This window comes from Cutaneotrichosporon oleaginosum, assembly GCF_008065305.1.
Source record: "Cutaneotrichosporon oleaginosum strain ATCC 20508 chromosome Unknown ATCC20508_contig01, whole genome shotgun sequence".
Taxonomy (NCBI): Eukaryota; Fungi; Basidiomycota; class Tremellomycetes; order Trichosporonales; family Trichosporonaceae; genus Cutaneotrichosporon; species Cutaneotrichosporon oleaginosum.
Window position 1 is genome coordinate 2372361 of NW_027072170.1, and position 24135 is coordinate 2396495.

Sequence of the window (24135 nt, forward strand, 5' to 3'; positions counted from 1 at the left end):
GAAAGGCCGGCGGTGGAGGGTGGAGGGCCACGTTTGAGGGTTCGTCTTGACTGGCTCGAACCAAATTGAGGGTGGTGGTGCTGGCGTGCGGGCTGCTGTCTTTTATCTGTCCATATGCTCTCCCTCCGTGCCCTCCGCACTCCTCTCTCCTCCTCTCTCCGTACCTTCCACTCTACTTCGCGCATCATGGGTGTTGACATTCAGGTGGGTTGTGCTGTGGCATGGGACATTTTGGATTGGAGGGATGAGACCGAGCTGACGACAGCGTCTCGGCGGCGGCGACGGCAAGACCTTCCCCAAGCCCGGTGACAAGGTCACCATCCACTGTGAGTCTGCGTAGGTGGAGAGGGGAGAAGGCAGGGAGAGTAGAGGGGAGAGGAGCAGGCCGACGACCCATCGAACACGCCTAACCACAGACGTCGGCACCCTCACCGACGGCACCCAGTTCGACTCGTCGCGCGACCGCGGCCAGCCGTTCCAGTGTGTCATCGGCGTTGGCCAGGTCATCAAGGTGAGTCTCGGAGCCCTCTACGAACCCAGCTAACCCCAGGGCTGGGACGAGGGTGTTCCCCAGCTCTCGGTCGGCGAGAAGGCCATCCTCACCGCCACCCCCGACTACGCTTACGGCGCCCGCGGCTACCCCCCCATCATCCCCGTGAGTAACGCCTGCACATCATGGCTGACCCTAGGCCTCGGCCACCCTCAAGTTCGAGGTCGAGCTCCTCAAGATCAACTAAGGTAGCAGCAGAATGAGATGAATACGTGGAGGCGTTGGGCGCGCGAGCGTGGGTGTCACTGATGGCAAGGGCGTTGGGGTTGCCCATGACCCAACGTCCTGTATTGAAGGAGAGGAGGGGCACAGAAGTGGTGCGGAGGGGGGCGCGACGCTGCGCGTGGGCGCACAGGGCGTGACGCGTCGCGACTGTTTTCACCCTTCACACTGACCCCCTCTGCACGGTTGTATGGTCAGATCGTCTGCAGATAATCATCTGCCCGGCGTCCAAGCAACATTCACGCACGCTGTAGAAGGATACTGAGCTCTGATCGCTCCGGAGTAGCCTGTTGCTCGTCTCTTGGGTCTCAGCCGAGCTGATGGCTGATCGCCGAAGGCCCATGCCATGTCGTACCCATCCCCATTCGCCTCGTTGCCCACACAGTCATGGGCGCCGCAACAACAAGCTTCACTGCTTAAGTATCTCAGTACAGTGTAGCGTCTAAACTGCCTGCCAAGCTGCCAAGCTGCCAAGCTGCCTGCTGCTTGTGACAGGAGCCACAATCATTCCCGTGTTGTTGGCCGTGATTCACAACTCGAAATGTACCATCCTCTTCCCGATGACTATGACTCCGGCCCCTCGTCCCTCAACGTCCGACATCGGAGGAGAGGGAGGTTGTTACCGCGCTTTTAGATTGTCTCTGTTTTGTGATATCTAATCTGATATCTGCAAGTGCTCTGCATGCTCTGTGAGCTGTGCAGCGTCTTCAGGTTTGCAGAAGCAATTCTGGAGCCTCGCCCCATCCTCTTGCCGCCACGCCACTACATTGCGATGCCGCCACGCCAACGTACGCCAATCCCTGTCGCTGTCTCGCATGTCTCGCTCATCAAGCGCCAATTTTCTGCTCTGCATAGTCTCCCCCATGATCCCCCAAGCTCCCAGCCTCGCGGGAGATCCATGCATACACACCACCTCTGCATTACCCGTCTGGACGAGCGAGGTGGAGGTGGGGCCCAGCGGATAAACCGCAGCAGCGGCGTTTCGCCGTGTGGCACCCCCATTGCGGCCCGGCGGAGGGACGACGGATGTCCATTCCCCACCTGACTTGGAGGTGACCGACTCGTTCAATCTCGATATTCCGTGACTGCCCATACCCACCTCGCCTGCCACCACCGAAAAGCAACCATGGCGTGAGTACACTCTCCGTGCAGCGCGAGCATGCGCGGCGCAGGTGTGCGCGCGGCGGCGGCTGACCCCAGCTCCGCCGGGTACGTCGTGCCATTGCCGCCGGCAACGGCTCCGCACCACTGACAGCAGCACCTTTAACCGATTCGCGAGCTGGATCAAGTCGCCCGAGGGGCGCAAGTACTTCTTCAGTCAGTCGTGTGTCGAGACGGGCGGCACTGCCTCAGTGGCGGCGCTGCTGCCTCCATCTCGACTTGATAGGATGAGAGTGGCTGACAGCAGGCACCCACTTCTGGGGACCCGTGAGTCTTCGTCGTTCTGCCCAAGTGCAGCGTCATTTGGAAGGCGCACTCGGGGGCGTTCGTCGGACGATGCTGATGTCAGGTCGCGAACTGGGGTCTTCCGCTCGCTGCGCTGTCCGACGTCTTCAACAAGGATGAGGAGTACATCTCGGGCGTGATGAGCCCTACGCTCGCTGCCTACTCGTGAGTACTTGTGAGGTGCCGCAGTGCTGGTGCTCGGGAGAGAGGTCGGGGAAAGCGGCAAGAAGTGGACATTAGGTTGAGAGCTCCGGCCGTCGGCGGCCGCCTCGCGATCTCCACATCTCCATTTTGCTTGCCGCCGGCATGGCGGTGCGGCTATGACGGTGGCTGCAGTGCGCCTCTGCAGCGTCTCTGAAGGGAACCACGCCCGTTGATCACCAACCACCGCACTGGACATCGAAGCATGCCCACATCCGCACTCGTCGGACATGCGGCTCACCCCAGTGCCATCTTCATGCGCTTCGCATGGCGCGTCCAGCCGCGCAACTACCTCCTCTTCGCGTGCCACGCCACAAACTCGGCAGCGCAGACAGTGCAGGTCGGCCGCTGGGCCAACTACTGGTACATGGGCGGGCGCGAGCGGAAGCACCCCGAACTGGTGGCTGCCGATGCGGCCAAGGACGCCGCCGCCAAGGTCCAGGACGCCGCCAAGGACCTGCGTGAGGCGGCCGTCGACCAGGCCATTGCTGCGCGTGACGCCGTTCTGCCCGCCGCCGAGGCCAACTACGAGAAGGCCCGTGAGGCAATCGCCGAAGTCGCCAAGAAGGCTGGAGGCAAGTAGATGTTCTGTACTGCGCATCCTGGAGGCTCGGAGATGGACGCCCGATACTAGATATACAATGGCATGCGGGAATGGATACCCTGCGAGAGACGACTAATACACGCGGACACTACTTGAGAGACGTCTGCGCGCCGCGCAGCGCCAGATACGACTGGTCGACGCCGGGACCCTGTTGTCAGCTCCCACGTACGCATAGGCTCACCAGATTGCGCACAACGCCCCACACCTCGAGGCCCTTGTACCGCAGCTTTGTCCGCGGATCGGTGTACGCCGCATGCAGGCCTGTGATGTCGCAGTACTTCTTGGCGGGGAGGAGGGAGGGTGGCGCTGTCGGGGTGTGATCTGGTGTCAGCGGTGTCGACGCGGCTGGCTTGATGCCGATGCGCAACGCGCAAGCATCGAGTGAAGATCGTCTGGTCGCAGCTTCCGCACTCCTCAGCCCACCGCCGCCACCTTCTCCCTAACCCGATCCTCTCCCGTCTCCAACTCACAAGTGATGATCTCCTTCCCCCCTTCAACAGCCTCAACCTCCATCTCCTCGTCATCGTCGAACGGCGTCACGGTCCCACTCATGACGCTCTCGTCGTCGAGCGTCATCGGCGTGCTGACCCCACTGCGGCGCGGCACCTTCTTCTTGCCGACAGGGTTCTCCTTCTTCTTCTTCTTGGCTGGTTCTATCGGCTCCCCGCGGGCCTTGGCCGCGGTCTGCGCCGCGCTCAGAAACCCGTCACCGCCTCCCACGCGCTCCCGCTCAAGCGTGAGGATCTGCTTCACTGTACGTTTGAAGCCCGTCGTCGCGGCCGACGCCGTCCTGAGCGGCAGCTTCGAGGTGAAGTTCTTGGCTTTGAACGGGCGCGGGACGTCGGCGTAGTTGAGCCGGTCGGCGGGCAGCTGATGTTAGATTAGAAAGGGCAGTCAAAAGGACCGAGAGCCAGTACATGCTGGATAGGACCCTGGCGTACGCACCGGCTCGTCGGCGGCTGGTGCCGGCGTCGACGCGTTCGACTTGCGCGCGCGCTTCGGTGGCATTGAGGAGTGTGAGGAGTCAAGAGATGGCGGAAGCCGATTTCGTTGTCTGACCGCGTCGGCGCCTAATCGGTGACGTCCAATTTCCGGATCCCTCCACCACAACAAAGCAATCGCAACATGTCCCTCTTCGCGGGCATCAGCTTCACGAGCGACAAGGCCAAGGCCCTCGCGGCCGAGTCGGCGGCCCGGGACGCCGCAGAAGCTGGGCCATCCACCTCCACAGCAGCTGCGGCGCAAGCTGCGGCGCCAGCACCACCGCCGCCCTCAGCCCCAGCCAAAGCCCAGGTTAAGGCAAAGGCTGAGACATCACCGGCGCCGCCGCCATCAAGCAAGGCCCGCGCCGTGCTTCAGTTCGCCCCACGCGCCAAGAAGCCTGCGCCCAAGCCCGTCTACTCCGCAGCCCCCATCATCGCCGCGCCGCCCGTGATCATCAAGCCTCCACCAGAAGTGAAGCCAGAAGCGAAGGAGGCCGAACCGCGAGCGCCGGCCATGACGCTGGCACCTAAACGTCGCCCCGACGGGCAGCGCAAGAAGAAGAAGAAGGTAGGGTTGCGTCGGTTCCGACGATGAATGCTAATGCTAGAAACGCCGCGTCCATCAGGCCTTCGATCCCGACGAGCCGTACGACCCTTCGCGGCCCAACGATCTCGCTGAGTATCAAGCGTATCGCGCGCGGCTGCGGCTCGAGCGTGGGGAGTCCTCCAGTGAGAGCGATACGCCGCGGCGCGACGCCCCGCGTCTCTGGGCCCCGCCAAAGGAGTATGCCGAAACTGTCATCCCGGCTGCGGCGAATCCTTACGGGGTGAAGAGGGAGCGGACGCCGTCCCCAGGCGGAGAAAGCGCACACGCAAGCCGCGCGGCAATGAGTGTCACTGGAGACGAGGCGTACGCGCGGCGAGCGGCGCTGAGCACGACTGGGGACGACGCCTACGCTCGGCGCGCAGCGATGAGCGCCACAGGCGACGACGCCTATGCGAGGCGAGCGGCCATGTCCCAGCCACGACCACCCAGCTTCCCTTCTCGTTCTCCTCTGCCTCCCGTTGGGCTGCCTGCGCTTCCCGCTGGTCTCCCTCCCCCTCCACCAGGTCTGCCGACGCACACGGCTCCGCCGCCACGGCCTCCATTTCCGCCTCCTGTGCGGGCAGACACTGCACCTCCATTCGTCCCTCCGATGCGGCCAGAGACCGCCCCGTCATTCCCGCCGCCTCCCATGCCGCCGATGCACCCTACCCGACCACCAGTGGCGGGTCCGCTGCCAACCCCGCCTTTCCCTCCCCCGGCCCGACCACCAGCAACAGCTCCGCCGGTTGCCTCGACCCCACCCCTGCCGGATGACGATTATGCCAAGGAGCTGGAGGCGAAGCGTGCCGCAGCGATGGCGATCGCTGCCAAGTTTGGAATGGCGCCACCAGCACCAAAGGAGCCGGAAGAAGAAGAGTATGTTTAAATGTGCGGACTAAGCTGACAGCAGCACCTCAGGCACCTTTGCAGAACGCATGATGCGCAAGTGGGGGCACAAGGAGGGCTCGGGTCTCGGCGCCCGTGGCGATGGCATCACCGAGGCGCTGTCCGCCGAGCACGTCGCGCCAACCTCGAAGCTCAGCAAGCGTGCAGCGGCCAAGGCGCGTGCCGCCAAAGCCAACGGGCGGTGGGTGCAGGCGCCGAACGCGCGCGGCCGGATCGTGGATGCTTCGGCGTCGGCGGCGCGCGAGGCTGAGGTGGAGAAGCACGGTGAGGCGAGCCGCGTCGTGCTTCTCCTCAACGTGGCTGAATCTGAGGAGGATGTAGACGAGGCGCTGGCGGACGACATCGGTGTCGAGGCCGCCAAACACGGCATCGTGGAGCGTGTTGTGCTTCATTTGACCGAACCGCCGGTCGAGGGAGAGGGATGCCTGCGCGTTTTCATTGTGTTCTCCGGCATGGCTGGCGCGTGGAGGGCTATCAAGGCGCTTGAAGGGCGGTTCTTCGGCGGGCGGACGATCGTAAGTTTCAATTTCCAGAGTATCGAATAGGTAAGCTGATAGCAGCACGCGCGATACTTTGACGAGGGGCGCTTTGAGCGCGGCGAGCGCGACGGTCCACTGTAGGCGGGCCCTGCGCACTCCGCTTGACTTTTCTCCCTTAGTCGTGACCATATGCTCATCACATCGCGATAAGCGATTCGCATCGCAGCGTCCATTTCATGCTGCACTCTTCTCCTTTCACGGAGCTTGAAGCCGGACGCGACACCTAATGAAGTCGCGTTCTTTCGAGTGCCTCCTCCCCGCACGTGTGCGACTTAGACCAGTGCATATTAGAGGGTCTACAATGTTCTGCGGATGCTTCACCACTAAGGTTGGTAAGGCGGAGCCTGGCCCGCTGGCGCTGCGCTGGGTGGCGCATAGGTTGGTGGCGCAACCCCGCCCGCGCGTTCCATAATCTGCCTTCGCGTGAGCTCGAGTGTATTCCGCGCGCCCTCGAGCGTGTGTGCTCGATCGCGCCCGTCGCGCAGCAGGCCCTCAAGGTGTCCCTGGCTTTGCCGCGTCACATCCTGCAGCTGCAAGAATGCGCGCTGCAGCTGCACTGCGGCGGCCTTGATCTTCTGATGGAAGGCGTAGTCCGTGAAGATGTTGTCGAAGAAGACGTCGGACATGAGGTTGCTGCCGTCAGCATCAATGCTCCGGTCCAGGCCACGCCACGCGGCCTCATTGCTCGCTCAGCTTCTACTCACCCCTGCGGCATGTTGATCGGCCCGAAGCCCCGGATGGCAGGCTGCAGCGTCTGCGCCTGCATGACCATCATACGCGCCTGGTCGGCCGCACGCTGCGCGTTGGCCAACTCCGACCGCTCCATCATATCCGACATGGTGCCGCCGCCGAACATGTCCCACTGCGAGTAGCTCTCGGCTGACGCGCACGCGCGCACCGCCATAGCCATGCGCTGCAGTGCGCCGCGGAGGAGTTCCTGCGCCCGCTTCTCATTCGCAATCTCGCCTTGTAGCTGGGGTCAGTTCCTCTTCCAGCACGCCGTCCGCACGGTCCCGTCCGCCACTTACACCGTCGAAGCGCCGCGCGGCCTCCTGGAATGCGCGCTCCGCCGCGTCTTCCTCGGGATACCCCGGCGTCGGCCCATCGAACACGCGCGCATACAGCTGCGCGAGCTGGCGGGTAAGATTCGCGTGCTCACGCGCATACGGTTCTAGATCCTTGACCTGCTGCGCGAGCTCGGTGACCTGTACCTCGAGCGTCTCGATGCGCGCCTTGCTCGCCTGTTCCTTCGCGAGCGCGTCGACGTACTCCCGCTCCTCTTTTTCCTCGCGCGCGCTGAGGATCTCGCGGTGTGACGACGGATGCTTCAGCCGCGTCCAGACGCGTTTGTGCGTGCGCTGTTGGATGTCCTTCCAGTCCTTGAACTCCTTCTTGCTGGGGTCAGACGGCAAGCGCAAAGGATAGAACTCACGTGCTTGCCTCAAGCAACGCGATGGTGCGCTTCTCCTGCTCTAGCTCGGTCTGGCTTGTACTGAGCTGCTTCTTCACTTGCGCGAGGGTGGGGGGCGCGTAGTCCACCGCCTGGAGGCTGAGGAGGAGTTCGCGGTGCTGGCGTCAGCGCTGCCTTGTTACTCTGCTCACAGCGTCAGCGTTATCGGCGACCTTGTCTGTCATCGTGGGTAGTACGATGCAGAGAACGGGAGCTGGGCATGACAAGGCCAGTGCAGCACAAGAGGCCGACACATGTTGTCATGTCTCGGCTATGACGTACATCCCCATGGGGCCGATGACCACATCGCAAGATGCCGAGAGCGAATCCATGTCCGATAATGCATGAGTAGTGGGCGTCAAAGCGTATATAATAATGTTGTACTAGTATGACAAGGTGACAAAGTTGATGAATAGTGTGCAAGCGCCTACCCTCCGTCGCTGTCTGAGCCGCGCCGCGCAAAGCTCGGCCGGCGGCCCTGGTCAATGCTCCGCCGAATCGCGCTGATCCCGGCGCCTTCAAACGACCGCTGGCGGCCCCGCTCAATAACGGGCGGCACACCGCCGTCCATGTCGCGCAGCTCGACGCCCTTGCGCGCCATAGCAACTGCCCAGCGACGCATCATTCCGCTGTCGCCGCTCTCGGCGGCCCATCGTCCCAGACTCGGCGAGACCCAGGTGAAACCATCGATCCGGACGGTGCGGATGCGGCTGCGTCGTGACAACAAGGTCGCGAGGAACGGATTGCCGGGCGGCCAGTCACCTTGGCCGCCTGGGACGGCATGATGCGCAGACGGACTGGTGCTCGCGTCAGGGCGCGAAACCCGTGGCCAGCGCGGCAGGGTCACCACGGTGAGAGGGTGGAACGGGTCGGCGAAGGTGCGCGCCAGGTCGGGCGCATCGTGCAGCACTGCATGTGGGAGCGCCAAGTGGACATGGGCAAGAGAGGGGTGGAGCGTAAGCGTGTCGTCTGTTGGAAGGGTGTCGCGGTGTGGCCAGCCGGGCGTCGCGACATAGGTGAGGGAGCGGATCTTGCGTCCGTGCGCCAGCTGCAGAGCACGCGGGCCGCCACGCAGCGCATCGTCCTCCCACATCTTCAGCCCCTCGTCGTAAGGGGACATGACAAGACGTGTGAGACGTGGAAGCTCGGCACGGGTGAGGGCAGCGAGAAGAGGACCAGCTTCGCCAGCCACAATGGTTAGGGTGTGGAGAGCTGCAAGGCTTGGAGGGCCCGGAAGGTCCTCCAGCTCGAGCTCTTCGTCCGGCTCGAGCGCCGACGCAACCCACACCAGTCCGAGGAGCTCGAGAGAGCGCGTCACTCGGAGCAAACTAATAGCATCGTCCTCCGCCTTTCGGCCTGCAAGGTGTACGCCCTCAAGTGCTCGGAGGCGTCGGATACACGCGGCGTGGCGGAGATCCGTGAGGCGCACCCCACACCCTGCCGGTGGGAGGCGGAGGTGGGTGAGTGCCGGAGTGAGATCGAGCAGTGCGCCAAGGGCGCCACTGATAGTGAGTGGATCCGCGCCAAGATACGATCCGCCGCCCAAGTTTGAGAGGTCGAGCACGGTCAACCATCGTCCAGGATATGAGTGCGGGTGGAGGTTGATGTCGCTCCACTTGCGATCGCCGTTTACGACGGCGCGGGCGAGTGCTGCTATGTTATCGGCTGTGACAACTGGCTCGGTGTATAAGTACTTCGTGACGAGAGCCTGCGTATCAGGGCGCGTGCGAGGCAAAGGAAGCGTGGGAAGTGATGGGCGTCAAGCAAGCCACACGGTCCGAGCGCAATGCGATAGCGTCAGCGACGGTGGCGAGTTTGCGTGATGACAGTGCTTACCTTCCAGGCGCGGCACACGCCAATCATGGAGCGGGCAGTACGCGCGACGTCCGCGCGGAGGGCGACGCGCCGTTCAAGCTGGCGGCGTGCGGCGCGCCCGGCGAACGCGTCCCATTCAACGGGAAGCTGGCGGTCGTTGTCATCGATAGCATTGATGACGTTCGTGTACTGTGGGTGTGAAGGGTGGAAAGGGAATGAGGAGGGGGACGAGATGGAGGGCAACCCTGGGCTTGGGAGGGCGGAAGGCACGGTCGACGGCAGCGCGGAGCGCGGTGGGAACTCGAGTGGGATAGGATCGGGGATGCTCGGGGCGAGGGCCAGCGCAGCGCGTACGATGCGCCGCAGGATCTCTGGGGGGAGGATGGGGAGGTCACGATCCGGAGGAGGAGTGGTGGCGAAACGCGCGGAGAGGACGCCTGATCGGTCGACTGGAGAGGTCGCGAGAGGTGCCATAGGACAGTACTTGCTCGGACTGCGGGATAGGGGCGGCGTGGGCCAGGCGTTCCACGCGCTCGCCATAGTGTTGGGGCTGGTGGAGCAAGTCGATTGCAAGATGCAAGAGGATGATATTGATGAAGTAGATGTAGATGAGCAAGAGGGTAGAAGAGGGGCGCGTTGATGGAGTTGTGCTTCGCGTTGATGCCGAGATAAGTGGCGTCATTCGGCATTTCCTGGGTCCGGCACAACCGGCTTCCTAAGTTGGACTCGTTGAACAATCGACTTTCATAGCATTCAAGAACGCCTTCCACACACATGTACATCACCGTATCGGATCTCTAGCTAACTCATCTACATTGCCGATCTCAGCGGCTGGGTTGGGCGCAGCCTACTCTCAGCTCGTGAACGGCAGCGGCGCGTACTTGGTCTGTCCAGCGGCGGCCTTGTCGACGAACCAGAAGACGCGGCCAGGACTGATGTCAGCGAACGAAGGTAAGGTATCTTACGCGACGGGCCGCACGCGCGAACAGGGAAGGCCGAGCTCGGGCTGGTCGAGGATCTTGTGCAGCATCTCCTGCTTGCCTTCTCCGGTGGCAACGAACGCGGCGCGGATGGCGTGGTTGAGCACAGGGTAGCTGAAAGATGAGCAATTGGTGGACAGAAAGGAGTCGCGGCATCACACAGACGTCTCGCTCCGAGAGGGAATCTATGCAGATCGCAAGTAGAGGGAAGGTACTCACGTGAAAGTCACACGACGGGCGGGAGGCTTGGGGCTGTCGAGGATGGGGGCGACCCAGACGTCCTGCTCGGCGAGCAGAGGGTGGCCAGGGAAGAGGGAGCAGGTGTGACCATCTGGTCCCATGCCGAGCAGAATGAGGTCGAAGGTGGGGTACCGCGCAGCGTCGGGGTTGGCGAAGACATCAACGAGTTGCTGTTCGTAGTCATAGGCAACGTCGTAGGCCTCCCGGGCGGAGTCAGTCTCGTCGCTCGGCGTAGCGGTGGGGTCTACGCGCGTCGACTCGCGGAACAACCCCGTGTTGAGAGTATGGATCTGCTCGCGGGCGATGGGGACGTGGTCGAGGAAGGCCTTTGCGCAAGCGGCATAGTTGCTGTCCGGGTGGTCGAGGGGGACGATGCGCTCGTCCGAAAAGAAGACCTGCCACTTGTCCCACTGGACGTCCTTAAGAGCGGCAAGAGGCTTGAGGTTGTTGGGAAGAGAACCGCCAGAGAGGGCAATAGTGAACTTGCCGCGCTGGGCAATGGCGTCGTTCTGCGCCGAGAGGATGAAGTCAGCGAGCGACGACTGGAGCTCGGTGCTGTCCTCGAAGGTGTAGAGGACGGGAACTGAGGGGGTGTTGGGCGGGAGGGGGGACATGGCGACGTGGGTAGTGGTGGAGACGTGAGTTAACGAGTAACTGGGAAGTTGAGCAACTGCGAGGTTGCGTAGTTCGGTGGATGAGAGGATGCGGAGTGAGAGTCAGTCACTCCGCCATGCCGCGGTCATTACTGACGTATCTCCCCGCGCCTAATTCGACACCTTTGGGCTGGAATCCCCACGCGGCCCCGTGCCTACCTGCACTTATTCGTCTTGCCGCCTAAGAACCATCCCGTTCTCACGTTTCACTGCTTAGCCTTGTCTGCATTACTCTACTGTCATCCTAGTCCAAGTCGAGCTGCTTCATCTCGTCTGGGTTGATCGTCTTGCGGGCCCACTGGTCGAAGTGCGAGAGGTCCTCATACACTTCGTCGCACACCATGTCGTCGTCGACGCCGGGCGTGCCAACCTTGTACATTTCAAGCATGTGTTCTGGGTCGACGAGGCTGACGCGCATGCCGGTCTTGCGGAGGCGGCGGACGATCTCACGCACCATGCGCCGCGCGACCGAGTTCATGCTGAACACGGGCCGCAGGTCGAGGATCACACAGTCGATGTGCACGGTACGCGTGTCGATGCTGCGCGCGGCCATGATGCGCGTAATGCGCTCCGCGGACGTAAAGTTGATCGTGCCCTGCAGACTTATGACGGCGGCGATGTGCGCGCCGTGCCCGTGGTCCTCGGGCGAGTGGATGAGGTAGTCGCGGCGGACGACGGCGCGCGCGGGCTCAGGCGCGTCCATAATGTGCATGCCCATGTCGTCGCTGAGACGCTTGCACATGCGCACGCCGCGCACCGAGTTGCCGTGCGTGTCGAGGCGGGGCGACCACGTCGCGATGCCCACCTGGCTGGGTAGGCATCCGATGATGCCGCCCGCCACGCCAGACTTGGATGGGAAACCAATGTTCGCGAGCCACTCGCCCGCCTCGTCGTACATTCCGCATGTGAGCATGACGCTCATGACCTGGCGCACGACGTGGCGGCCCACGACGCGCTCGCCGGTCACGGGCTGGATGCCGCCGTTAGCCAGCGTCGCAGCCATGAGCGCAAGGTCACGCGTCGTCACGTTGATCGCGCACTGGCGCGTGTAGCCCGTCACGACGTCCTCGGGGTGCTGGCAGATGATGTTGTAGTTGCGCAGCATGTTGGCAATGGCGAAGTTGCGGTAGGCCGTCTTCATCTCGCTCTGGAACACAGTCTCGTCGTGGCCGAGCTCGCGGCCTGCGAACGCGGACAAGCCCTTGCGGATCTTCTCGAAACGCTCGCCCTCACTGAGCTCGGCGTCGCCGACCAGCGTGTGCGCGGCGATGGCGCCGGCGTTGATCATGGGGTTGAGCGGCCGGCAAGTCCCCTTCTCGAGACTCAGTTCGTTGAACGCCTCACCGGACGGCTCGACGCCAATCCGCTTCAGCACGTACTCGAGCCCATGCTCCTCCAGGGCGAGCGCATACACGAACGCCTTGGAGATGGACTGGATGCTGAACTCGAGTTCGGCGTCGCCGGCCGTGTACACATACCCATCCATAGTCGAGACGGCGATCGCGAGCCGGTCTGGGTCGGCATTCTTCAGCTCGGGGATGTAGGCAGCCGTCTGGCCCGGGTTGTCGGCGCCGATCTCGCGGAGCACGAGGTTGAGGTAATCTGGGATAGGCGAATTGATCTTGGATCCCGGGACGTTGGTCTTGCCAACGACGCTGGCGGCGGCGGCGCCTTGGTGGTGCTCCATGATACTGGTGTGAGCAATGGTGGGATGGGGGATGGGGCGAAGATGAGTCGAGAGTCAAAGGTATGCTGCGCCCTTGGAGATCGCAGATGCAACGAAAGAAGCAGGTCGGCGCCGCCAACTCACGTTTTGTGGAATGCGCGGGCGGTGGGTGGGATGAACAACAGTCGTGATGGGCGAGCAAGAACTGCGAGTGTCCGCGACCTCAGCATGATATGTGCGACGCAACAGCGCGCACCTTGGGTCTCGCCGACGCACGCTGGTGACTGGCGACGAAGTGACGGCGGCTGGTGACTGGACGATTGGAGCGGTAACGTACTTAAATCTCATAACATCTGTCCAATGCCGATCTCGATCGACGTCACCGGCACGGTACCGGTACCGAGCCGGCCCTAGCCGCTAGCCGGACCGTGCGCCAGCTGGGGCCCACTTCGTCGGCCATCGCGATCGTGCATCCATCATCCTCGCCATGCTGACGCGCACACTCCGAGCGACATCGCTCACCCGCACCCGCGCCCGCGTGTGCGTCCGCCCCTCCTCCTCCTTCGCGATGTCCGCCAACCCGCGCGTCGACCCCCCGCCATCGGCCTACCGCCCCGCCACGGCGCGCATCCAACCGCGCAAGCCCGAGAGCTTCGTGCCGGCCGTGCAGCGCTGGTCGGCCCTCCTCCCGCCGACGCTAGTAGTCGGTACGTTCGGGGTACAAGCGCGCTCGCTGGTCCCCGACAGCCCCTTTCTGGGCTGGGCGCGCGATGCCCTCGCCCCCTCCGCCGCCGACGCGCCATGCACGTCCGACCACGCCCGCCACACCGACGCAGCGGGGTACACGCACCACGTAGTGGTGGCGTACTGGCGCGATCCGGCGGCGTACGCGCGCTGGGCGGCGGCGCACGAGGGGTTTTGGGACGCGGCGGCCGAAGCAAGAGAAGAGGGGGAGGGTGTCTATCGCGAAGTCCTCAGCGTGCCTGCCGACCGCGCCGAAACAATCTTCTGGCCCGACTATCCCGGCGGGCTGATGTGCGACGCCGACACGCCGCTCTACCCCACCCCGTACTGCGGGTACTATGGGGCGATGCGGGACCGTTTGCCTGCTGCAGGGGACGACGCGCTCGCGGGCCCAGCGCTGGACACCGGCGCTGGCGCGACGCGGGACACACGCGGGCGGCGGCGCGTGCGCGTGCCACAGAACATCGCGGTTATACGCTCCGCGCATACATGGCAGTTCATGGACGCGGAGCAGCGCGCGGACTACGAGCGCCGCTTGCGGCCGCCGCTCGATCGCGGCATGGCGTACCTGTCCACGCCGGAGAGCGGGTGCCTCTCCCTCCGCTGGCTTACCGTCACGGATGAGCGGGGCGCGCCGCGGCCGGAGGCGCACGCGACGGCATACTTTGCTTCGCTCGGGCATATGGAGGCGTGGGCAGAGGGACACCGCACCCACGCGGCTATCTTTGGTGCGGCTGTCGCAAGGTATAAGCACTACGGGGCGAGTAATCAGCTGCGCACGTGGCACGAGGTCTTCATCATCCCCGAAGGACAGGTGTTCGAGTATATCAACTGTCATCCGCAGACAGGGCTGCTGCCGTACTTCGACAGCGAGCGGGTGGAGTAGGGAGAGGTATTGGCATGGCATGCATGGGTTGTATCGTGATTTTTTGGGCACTCACCGCGGCTCGGTCATGGTTGCGGGCAGCTTGCATGAAATTTGAGGCCGTTGTGGCCAACTCTGCGTCGCACAATCGCTAATCACGCGCATCACCCCCCTTCCCGCTCATCAAGACTCACCTCTGCGCCTGAGAACATGCGCCCAAGGAGAAAGAAGCTTCTCACGCACGAGCTCGAGCACGACACCAAGCGCGCGCCGCACAGCGCACAGCGCACCGTGCCCTAAACGCACGCACGCATGCGCGCACCGAAGCTTAAAATCTCGCGTGATGCTTCGCATCCACGCATGCGCCGCTTATAGGCCATTGCTGAGACCGCTCGGACAGCTGATTGCAGCTGCACAGGGAAAGGAATTGCTCTTGCTCGCCCTCCCGCTCGCTACTGGTATTGAAGTTGCACTGAAGCGTTGACATCATTGAGGGAAGGTAACGGATTCATGGATCTTCATCCCAGCCCGCAGCATTGCTTCTGAGGAGCCTTGCAGCTTGCGATGGACGTTTTGCACATAGGGACCAAGCTAGGAGATTGCCACTACCTCGTCTCGTCTTGACGGCTGAAACAAATTAGTAACGGATCGGGGCGTCGTCGGCCGGGGGCGGGGGCGCACGGCGCTCAGGCGAAGCCGAGTAGCGACGGCGGGGGCTCGGCGAGCGGCGGCGCTCGCGGTCGCGGTCCTCGCCGCCAGCGAAGGGAGGGCGCTCGCGGTCCTCATCGCGACGGGCACGCCCACCGTAAGGGTCATCGTCACGGTCACGGCCACCACGGCCATAAGGACCATCACTGTTATGTCAGAGGTAGTGCGAGAAGGACTGACATACCGGTCGCGGTCACGGCCAAAGGGACGGTCGTACGGGCGGTCACGGTAACCACCGCCACCACGGCGGTCGTCGTAACGGTCCGAGCCAGGACCCCAGCGGTCGCCATAGCGATCGCCACCACGGCCCCATCCTCCGCGCTCACGGCCACCACCACCGCCACCTCCCCAACGGTCATCAAGCGGACGCTTCTCGCCGCGGTACTCCCCAGGAGTGGGGGCGTGAGGCTTGGTAGTGGCCGAGTAGTCGACACGAATGTTGCGGCCGTGCAGCTCGATGCCGTTCAGCTTCTCGATGGCGCGCGTGGCATCCTCAGTCGAACGCATGGTGATGAAGCCAAAGCCACGCGAGCGGTCAGTCTAGTGTCAGCTTCTCGGCCGGTCGCCGAAACTTACGCGCTGGTCGTAGACAATGGTGACCTTCTCAACGTCGCCGAAGCGCATGAACTCGTCCTCGAGGTCACGCTCGCGGGTGCGAATCGAGAGACCGAACACGCCAAGGACGTTGTTCGCCTCAGGGCGAGGAGCGTTGGCGGGGCGAGGGGGAGGGCCACTGCGACGGGTTAGAGATGTTTCCAGATACGCATCGTGGCGAGGGACACGACGTGGAGGTGTACGCTCGCTGCGAGCCCAGGAGCTGCGAGGCTCCGGGATCATGCGAACATCGTCATAAGAGCCGTGGAATGTCATGGGTGGTAGTGGTGAATGGATGATGAACAGCGATGGACTGGGGGCGATGTTTGCCACTAATAAACCATGGGCAATTGGGCGACTCCTTTAACGTGGCTCCATGGATCGCTGGACTACCTTCCTCGACTGTGAAGCCGAGGGCACCCGAGCTAAGAAACGTTGATCTGTGTGCCGTGTGATTGTGGAGCCAGGCCAACGCAGTTGACGCACACCGCACAGCATCTGCGTGTTTGCGTGATCCGCAGACAAAAGCACACTGCACACTGCACATGCTGCACACTGCACCCCAACGATCCAGCAACGCCCGCAGTCCGCAGCACACATTGATGACCAAAGCCGATCCATCCACCTTTACGCGCCCTTCCCCCAGACAGCAGCGTACTCACCGGTTGAAGGAGGGAGGAGGGCCATCGCGGCGGGGCGGGGCATCGGCACGGTAGCGGTCGTCGCGGTCGTCACGGCGCTCGTCGCGGCGCGCGTCAGCCATGTCGACGTCGTGGGCGGGGGGAGGGGGGCGCTCGGCGTAGCGGTCGGCAGGGGGAGAGGTCGAGGTGGGCGCCCACGACTCGCGGGGATCAGCAGGATACTCGTCCTTTGGTCAGCGGATGGAGGGAATGATGAGACGAGATGCGACAAGGTGCAGGGAGATGGGATGGAGATGCCAGCAACGGTGCGGCTCGTGCCGCTGCTGGCTTGTGCTTACCATTATTTGTGTCGAGTAGAGTAATAAGGGAGGGAGGAGGAGTGTGCGCAAGCAACAACTGCACAGGCCTCGCCACCTCGAATGCACTGCGCCGCGAGGAGGCGAGGAGGTTTGGTCGCGCACGTGGAGCCATTATCCGAGCCCAATTTATGCAGGTTTCTCCTAGGAATCAGACCGTTCAAGACAATCGTCAGTGGCGCTGCATGGCCACTTGGAACCTGTATACATGTGTCAATGCTGATGAATCGCGCAGGTGTGTGCATGGGTATGGAGGCAAGGAGACTTGGACTTGGACATGCTGTATCGCATGTATGGTGCATGGACTTGGGCTGTGGGTGATGAAACGCGGCGACGCGCGTCGATCGCGTCGTCTTTGTATCAAGTATCGCTTTGCGCGACCATACCGGAAGCCGGAGGCCGATGGGCCGCCTAAAGCATTGGCCGAGTGAGCGTGCATGCTTGTGTCTTGTGTCTCGGGAACGGAGCCGACGGTGAAGCTCTATAGCTCTTTGGCATGTTGGAACTGATCCGCAGTCGCAGCAGATGTGCCACCCCAGAAAATTAGAAATGAGCGAGAGATGAGCGGGGCTAGCGGGGGCGGGGGGGCGACGCGGGCGACGACAGCATGACGAAACCGCGTGAACATTATCGATCGGTGTCACATCGGCTACGTTAGCTCGTTGGTGCGCTGGTGCACTGCACGTTGTACGTTATGTCGCTTTGGTAGCCAGGACCTCGGGGAGCTCGCACCAGACCCGTGGTCCAACCCAAGTGACCCTCTTCGTTCTCCCTTTGGTGGTCCGCTCGCAATCACTTTACCACGAGAGCTTGTCCGCCTCGACCCTGGAAATCTTGCGCTAATCACAGATCACACAAGTCATGGTACCGTGTCCGGCGGTTTGGCCGTCTATACCGTCTACCAGATATGGGAGAACATACTGCAGGAGTCGTAGAACGCCGCTCCTCGATGCCAGTGAAGGTGCGCGGAATTGGACGCCCCGCCCGCCCGACGCCCCCCGCCCGCCCCGCCCGCCCGCCCCATGCCAGGGCGCCAGGTCTGTGCGGAGCCGCAAGGAGGTTGACCTCACCGGCCTCACAGCTCACCAGTATGCAGTGGAGTGCGCCTTGCGTCCGCGGGCCGCGGCGCAGGTGCGAGTCCTCACAGATCACAGACCGCGTCTGCCTCCCTGCCTCCTGACGGGCAAGTCTGTAGCATGTACACTGTAGCAGCGGCTCGAGGCGCGGGATGATGTAGCTAGCTCGCTCGGGAGGGCGGAATGCGATTTCGTCGCGTTCAGTACGAGCTTGGCGCGATGGGACGCGATAGGCCGCCACGGCCCTTTGTGGGCTGCTGGGCCTGCTGGACGAGCCTGACGCAGTGACAAGGGCGCTGAATTGAAACGCGCTCCTGGGCACACCTTGCTGTTACGATCGGGCAGCTCGGGCAGAAGCTGAAGCACACTACAGTATGACACTATGACACTTTGTACACCACACCGCCGCGCCGCGCGCCGCCGCATGGCCGCATGGCCGCATGCCGTTGGAACGCTACGCAGGTTGTCAATTCACTTGCGCGCGCCGTTCGTGGCCTGCTGCGGGGGGTCCTGACCGCGGCTGATCGCGGCTCGACATGACTAACTTTACTTTTTGGACTGTAGGCACTAGGCAGGGACGTGATGCAAGCGATGCAAGCGAGATCCTATCCAGTTTGGCATGGCCGGCCTGACCGTGTGGGTTTATAGAGTAAATGGGTGGGCGGTCGAGGGACTCGGCAGGGCCCTCTCGGGGCAAGGGATAGGTTATGCCAGGCCTGCCGGGTACGCTGCCGATGTGGCCTGATGAGCTGACGAGACGACGAGACGAGCTGCGATGAGGATGAGATTGTAGCATATGGGCCCTGGGCGATGGGCGAGAAGTGAATTGTGATGTGCGCACGAGTGGATGACTGAATTGCGCCAGAACGCGAACGACGCGACGCGTTCAACGCGACGGTGAATGGGACCTGAGGTGCTTTTGAGACATGGGTCCAGGCCGAATAATGGACGGCGGCCGTCCCTGGCCTGGGGGCATGGGGCATGGAAGGAACAAAAACCTTGTTGCGAGATGCAAGAGTTCATCTGCAGAGATCCGAGAGATTAAGAAATCAGAAATAAGAGAGCAACGAGGCGCAGAGTGGAGCGGAGAGGTGTAGGTGTATCTGCATATCTGCATCTGGTACAAAGGGGGGGGGGGGAGGGAAGGCATGACATCTCGCAGTTGAACGGGAACGATCTGGCACAAGAAGGAACCGTTGGAGGAGAGATACGCGTCGTGACAGGGCTACAGGGCTGTAAGGGGAGTATTTGCGGGTGGTGAGTGGCGTCTGTGATCCAGGGATGAGGATAGGATAGGAGAATAGGACACACGAGAGAGGAGAGAGGAACAAGGAGTTGGCAGGAGAGGCAGATGGCGCAGAGATGGAGGAGGTGGGAGGCTCACGTAGAGCACTAGTTGCACCCTGATGGCCTGCCTCATTATGACCTGATGATTGCCCGATGGCCTGGTGGCCTCCATGCGCCCCATACGCCCATACGCCCGTACGCCAGTTGACGCACACTTTGAGCATGATCCCTTTTTCCCGAGTCCCTGTATCATAATCAAAGTGGTCTCACCCAACAGGCCAACAGGCCAACAGACCTGCCGGTGTCTCGTTGCTTCCCACCACGTCCCACCACACGCCCACTCTTCTCCTTGCTCGTCCCCCGCCCTGGCCCCAACTGGCCCATGGCCCATGGTCCATGGCCCAACTGCCACACTCGTCTCTCAACCCGTGCGGTATAACTGGGACGTGTCCCTCTCCCTCTCCCTCCTCTTTAACATCTCTCTCTCTCTCTCTCTTTCTTCCTTTCTTTCAACAGCATCCACTTGTCCTCCTCCATCTCCCCCTCCATCCTCACAACCGACTCCACCCACCAACCCACCCAATCACTCTCTTTCACAATGAAGTCGGCCGTCCTCGCTGCTACCATCTTTGCCCTCGGCGTCGCCGCCCAGGGTGCTGAGCCCCAGATCAACACCCCCACCTCCCTCGTCCAGGTAAGTGTCCTAGTCTAGTGTTCACCAAACCCCGCAGACCTTCCTTGCTTCTTTCCCACCCTCCGTCAACCCCCCGCTCACACCCCCCGCAGTGCCAGCCCATCAAGATCACTTGGACCGGCGGCAAGCCCCCCTACTGGGTCTCGGCCCTCCCCGGTGGCGAGCCCGGAGGTGTCCCCCTCAAGGACTGGGGACAGCAGACCGGCACCGAGCTCACCTGGACCGTTGACCTCCCCGCCGGCACCTCGATCTCGATGCAGGTCAAGGACTCGAACGGTGCCATCAACTACGCCCAGGCCGTCTCTGTTCGTGCCGGCTCCGACACCAAGTGCCTCGACGGCGCCTCTAGGTGAGTTTTTACTCTTCCCTTCCTTGCAGGCCCCAGCTAACTGATCAGCACCTCGGGCTCTGACTCGGTTGGCGCTGACGCCGGCACCGGTGCCGGTGCCGGCGCCGCCGCTGGCTCTGGCGCCGCTTCGCCCGCTGCCTCGTCTCCCGCTGCCGCTTCGGGTTCGCCCGCCGCTGCCAGCTCCCCCGCTGCCGCCGGCTCGTCGGCTGGTGCCGCCGCCGCCAGCTCTGGCTCTGCCCGGCCCGCTTCGGCCTCTGTCGCCGCTTCGGGCTCGGCTGCCGCTGCCGCCTCGCCTTCGGGCACTTCGTCGGCTGGCCGCATTGCCGCCTCGACTGGCCTCGTTGGCGCCGCTGCCCTCTTCCTTGCCGCCTTCCTCTAAGCGACCTTCGCATCATTTAACATTAGCTAGGCCATACTAGAGACATTCCTTACACCCCCACACTCCTAACTTCTTACACCACCTCGCACTTGACGGTGTTTCTACACGACACCCATCGCATTCCATGTACACGTCCACGTTGTTACGTGTCCTCAGAGGTCTCGGTAGCCCGTGTCAGTTGGGAACTGCTGTTCTGGTCATAGCAACAGCGTGCCCGCGCCCTTTGCGCTCCAGTGCATATGTGCTGGGCATCTCGTTGTATTGCGGGGCGTGTGATCTACACAAGGGATGGTGTGCAGATTGTGTGGCATGCGTAGACTAAGAGTTTGGGGCGTGTGGAGTGCGCGGAGAGGGCGAAAGGGGGCGGCGATCAGTGTTCGAGGGTGGTGAGATTTCGGACGAGGCGGTGCACTTTTCCGTGGCTCCGCAGTCCGCTCGCCCCGCTCGCCCCCCCCCCCCCCCCAGTTCTCGATCCGTCGCCCGCCGATCATTTCCTGATGTCCCTGAACCAAGCGCGTCTCGATTTTTTTTCGGCGTGACGCGCCGCATCGGGCCGGACCTCGGGCCTGTGATTGGGCCGCGCTGCCGCCGCACGCACACGCACACGCCAGATCGGATCCCAGGTTTCACGGCGGAAACCTCAGGGGCGTGCCTTTCCTCCACCACGATGTCAGTAGTTCAGCGATGGAGCGATTCCCAATTGGCATTCGGCCGCATTGCCGCGACGTCGGACGGGCATGTGATGCAGATTGGGTACTTGGAGAATCTCCAGGATCAGATTCACTGCGTCTTCACGTCATCGGGGCGGTCGGGCGGCGAGGGCCGGGGGCCGGCGTCGGCACGAAGAGAGGTTGTCACACGGTCCGCCAAGACTGACTTTGACTATCGCGTTGTACTGTACTGCACGGCAGGCACACGCGTACAGCGTGACGTGCCTCTGCTCGCGGATGAGTTGGGGAGAAATGGTGTGGTGTTGCGCTCGAAAGGGGAAGATGGGGGGAGGGGGGGCGGAGGGAAGGAGGGAAGGAGGGAAGGAGACTGAAGGTGCAGGTGGCAAAAACAGACACTCATACACACACACATCAGGTCGAACTGGGAGTCGAACCCAGGCTACAAGAACTGAGATAAATCAGAATCTTGTGTACTGACCGTTATACGATTCAACCGATGACCACTGGTGGCCTTGCATGGTATATGAGGCGCATGGGGGAAACATCGGCGTTTCGACTGCAAATGTCTTGCACAAGTCGAGGTCCATACAGCGCCTGTTACGAGCAAGCCGTCCCCCTTGGCAGGTGGATTACGACACACACGCTGATCCATGTCTGAGAGCACCTCATATATCTCTTTCTCTTTTGAACCAGTCATCGGTGCACAGCCATTCCCAGGATGATGAATGCATACTGTACAATATACACCAACCTTCATCGCGCCGGGCCAGCCATGTCCATGACGTCCCCAAGCAAGTACTCAGCCCCCACCCAAAGATCCCCGTGGCTCACGCGACGCTTCCCGCACTTTGCCGTTCGTCTGGCTAGACGGCTGATCGGGGCTGGGTTGCCAGTCATCTGGCAGAGCTTCCGCTTCAGGCCGCCGCAGTGCGGCGGCGCTGAGCTCGGCAAACGACGTCCCGCACTGGCACATCTTGCTCGGATCCAGCTCCTTTTCGCCCTTGCTCGCTTCGCGCGCGCATTCGTCTGCCGTTAGCCACCTTACATCACCCACTTACATGTCGGCAGGTTGAGAGTCGCCGTCGAGCACAGGCAAGATGGCACGATGACAGGCAGGCGCACCTGGCACATGCGTACCTCGCCCGGCCCCTTGATCGGTTTGCCTGCGACGCTCTCGCCCTCGATCGAGTAGAATACACGCAGGAGGAACTCGTGTGCGACCCGGATCGGCGTGATAGTGCCAGGATTGGTTGACGGTCTGATCTTCTCGTGGTTCGGGAGACGGGCGACCGCACGCGTCCGCCATCCAGCTGACGTAGACTTGCCCCCCGCCTCGGGCCCACGCCACAGCGCTTCTACGCTGTGTCCCAGCACCGCTTCGCCGTGGCGGTGTGGCCGGCCAACCTGGTACACGACGTGGTTCTTGGGCGCCTCGGCCTTAGTGGGCGCATCGTTGGGCGTGCGCGGCGAGTATATGACGTAGCTCTGCGAGAGGATGAGGCGGACGAAGAAGATCGAGCACTTGGGCGACGGGGCGGGTATAGTCAGGTTGACCATCATGACGCTCGCCACGCTGAATGCGTCCGAGGTAGCGCTGAAGCGCCACAGACCTAGCCCTTCGACATAACCCTCCTTGCGGATATCAAGCTGATACGCGCCGCCGCTCGGTGCGGGATTGGCGTGGACCTTGAAAGCGCGGATGCCACATATGTCGCCGATTAACCACCCGGCTTTCTCGGCTTTTTCGCTCTTTATCGCAGTCAGGTCCACGCTGCTACTCCTTGAGCGTATGGAAGCCTGGTCTTCAGTATCACGGCGGAGGGGCGAGGGTCGCGAACCGGACGGCGAGCTAGACCCATTCATCTGCGGCGGATCGAGCATGTTGGAGCTGTGCCGACGGTGATACAGCCCACGCAATGGCGTCGACGGTGAGGAGCTCTCGTCGCCAAAGGCAATAGCCACGTCAGATCCAGGTGTGGGTGGGGTGTCAAGACCTAGCCCAAGAGCGCTCATGCTGCTGGACAACGAGTCTGATCGATCGTGTGACGATCCGCGGCTCAAATGCGGCGCCGCGCTACCGGAGAGGGCCGCCGCCTGTTCCAGAGCAATCTTATCAGAACGAGCGATCACCATGTTGAAGTCAGCGAGGAACGGCACCGCACCCTGGATTGGCGTCTCCCTGCTCTTGAACATCTGGTTGAGGCGGCCTGTCGCTGGCATCCCTTCCACCCGCGCGGTGAGGATGTAGGAGACTCGCCCGTAGGCATGGTAGTCGTGTGTTGCCAGCGTCGCAGGCAGCAGGATGGAGAAGGTGAAGCTGGTGTGAGCCTGGCGCGAATGGCGGTGCTTACCTTTGGCTCCCTTTTTCGAGCCAAATGCCTTCCCCGTCATCGTCGCCGAGGATTTCAACGCCTCGCTCAAATATGCCATCTTCTTCCCAGCCGCGGGATCCCATCATGTTGAGACGGCACACGCTTTGTACGCCAATGCTAATGGCGCGCACGCGGCGCCTCTCTTTCATGACTACCTCCAGCGTGCCGGTTAGCACTGTGTCCTCTGCTGGCGGTTCCCGCGATGTCCCACCAACGTCGAGGGGGTGCAGATCGTACTGTCTAGGTGGCCTCACAAGCGCAATGCCCCTGCTGTTAGCGGCCCACACAGGATCCGACGCCGGAAGCGACCGGCCGCGACTCTGAGCGAGCCTGAGACAGGTCGGTCCGCCCCGGCACTTCCGTCTTCCGCACTTCGCCACTCACCATCCAGGCACATGTATGTGGAGTGTCCCGGCCTTGCTCTGCGGCTGCGTACTCGACGACCGCAGATAAATGGGCGGGGGCACACGAGGGCGGTCGTCGAGTGCCATGGGATTCGGAAGCGGGGAGCGGTCGAGCGAGTGGTGGGCGTATGGGGGAGGGGTATTGGATCTTCCG

At 62.6% G+C, this 24135-nt stretch overlaps 11 protein-coding genes across 11 annotated transcripts; 4 read left to right on the forward strand and 7 right to left on the reverse strand.

Annotated features, from left to right (window-relative positions):
* Window positions 1-186: 186 nt before the first annotated feature.
* Window positions 187-737, forward strand: COLE_00954 (uncharacterized protein; the record flags this gene model as incomplete). The annotated part of the gene is made up of 5 exons (XM_018423379.2): window positions 187-204; window positions 266-326; window positions 417-511; window positions 551-655; window positions 690-737. 5 exons carry the CDS (start codon window positions 187-189, stop codon window positions 735-737), a joined length of 327 nt encoding a protein of 108 aa, XP_018278331.1.
* A 2374-nt stretch (window positions 738-3111) lies between these two features.
* COLE_00955 (uncharacterized protein) lies at window positions 3112-4031 on the reverse strand (the record flags this gene model as incomplete). Its single annotated transcript, XM_018423381.2, has 4 exons — window positions 3112-3171; window positions 3205-3344; window positions 3494-3893; window positions 3969-4031. 4 exons carry the CDS (start codon window positions 4029-4031, stop codon window positions 3112-3114), a joined length of 663 nt encoding a protein of 220 aa, XP_018278333.1.
* Window positions 4032-4148: 117 nt separating this feature from the next.
* On the forward strand, window positions 4149-6118 carry COLE_00956 (uncharacterized protein; the record flags this gene model as incomplete). The annotated part of the gene is made up of 4 exons (XM_018419280.2): window positions 4149-4574; window positions 4615-5468; window positions 5503-6013; window positions 6059-6118. The coding sequence occupies 4 exons, from the start codon at window positions 4149-4151 to the stop codon at window positions 6116-6118; spliced, it is 1851 nt and encodes a 616-aa protein (XP_018278334.1).
* Window positions 6119-6360: 242 nt separating this feature from the next.
* On the reverse strand, window positions 6361-7672 carry COLE_00957 (uncharacterized protein; the record flags this gene model as incomplete). Its single annotated transcript, XM_018423382.2, has 5 exons — window positions 6361-6670; window positions 6742-7010; window positions 7066-7432; window positions 7470-7606; window positions 7640-7672. The coding sequence occupies 5 exons, from the start codon at window positions 7670-7672 to the stop codon at window positions 6361-6363; spliced, it is 1116 nt and encodes a 371-aa protein (XP_018278335.1).
* Window positions 7673-7914: 242 nt separating this feature from the next.
* COLE_00958 (uncharacterized protein) lies at window positions 7915-9842 on the reverse strand (the record flags this gene model as incomplete). Its single annotated transcript, XM_018423383.2, has 2 exons — window positions 7915-9195; window positions 9324-9842. The coding sequence occupies 2 exons, from the start codon at window positions 9840-9842 to the stop codon at window positions 7915-7917; spliced, it is 1800 nt and encodes a 599-aa protein (XP_018278336.1).
* A 313-nt stretch (window positions 9843-10155) lies between these two features.
* COLE_00959 (uncharacterized protein) lies at window positions 10156-11136 on the reverse strand (the record flags this gene model as incomplete). The annotated part of the gene is made up of 4 exons (XM_065626109.1): window positions 10156-10234; window positions 10268-10396; window positions 10502-10722; window positions 10780-11136. 4 exons carry the CDS (start codon window positions 11134-11136, stop codon window positions 10156-10158), a joined length of 786 nt encoding a protein of 261 aa, XP_065482603.1.
* A 283-nt stretch (window positions 11137-11419) lies between these two features.
* COLE_00960 (uncharacterized protein) lies at window positions 11420-13071 on the reverse strand (the record flags this gene model as incomplete). The annotated part of the gene is made up of 2 exons (XM_018424815.1): window positions 11420-12866; window positions 12986-13071. The coding sequence occupies 2 exons, from the start codon at window positions 13069-13071 to the stop codon at window positions 11420-11422; spliced, it is 1533 nt and encodes a 510-aa protein (XP_018278338.1).
* A 338-nt stretch (window positions 13072-13409) lies between these two features.
* COLE_00961 (uncharacterized protein) lies at window positions 13410-14471 on the forward strand (the record flags this gene model as incomplete). The annotated part of the gene is made up of 1 exon (XM_018425420.1): window positions 13410-14471. The coding sequence occupies one exon, from the start codon at window positions 13410-13412 to the stop codon at window positions 14469-14471; it is 1062 nt and encodes a 353-aa protein (XP_018278339.1).
* A 616-nt stretch (window positions 14472-15087) lies between these two features.
* Window positions 15088-16028, reverse strand: COLE_00962 (uncharacterized protein; the record flags this gene model as incomplete). Its single annotated transcript, XM_018419281.2, has 3 exons — window positions 15088-15304; window positions 15343-15698; window positions 15735-16028. 3 exons carry the CDS (start codon window positions 16026-16028, stop codon window positions 15088-15090), a joined length of 867 nt encoding a protein of 288 aa, XP_018278340.1.
* Window positions 16029-19710: 3682 nt separating this feature from the next.
* On the forward strand, window positions 19711-20534 carry COLE_00963 (uncharacterized protein; the record flags this gene model as incomplete). The annotated part of the gene is made up of 3 exons (XM_018420395.2): window positions 19711-19806; window positions 19899-20155; window positions 20237-20534. 3 exons carry the CDS (start codon window positions 19711-19713, stop codon window positions 20532-20534), a joined length of 651 nt encoding a protein of 216 aa, XP_018278341.2.
* A 1470-nt stretch (window positions 20535-22004) lies between these two features.
* COLE_00964 (uncharacterized protein) lies at window positions 22005-24068 on the reverse strand (the record flags this gene model as incomplete). The annotated part of the gene is made up of 4 exons (XM_018424816.1): window positions 22005-22231; window positions 22264-23522; window positions 23557-23844; window positions 23962-24068. The coding sequence occupies 4 exons, from the start codon at window positions 24066-24068 to the stop codon at window positions 22005-22007; spliced, it is 1881 nt and encodes a 626-aa protein (XP_018278343.1).
* Window positions 24069-24135: the final 67 nt, after the last annotated feature.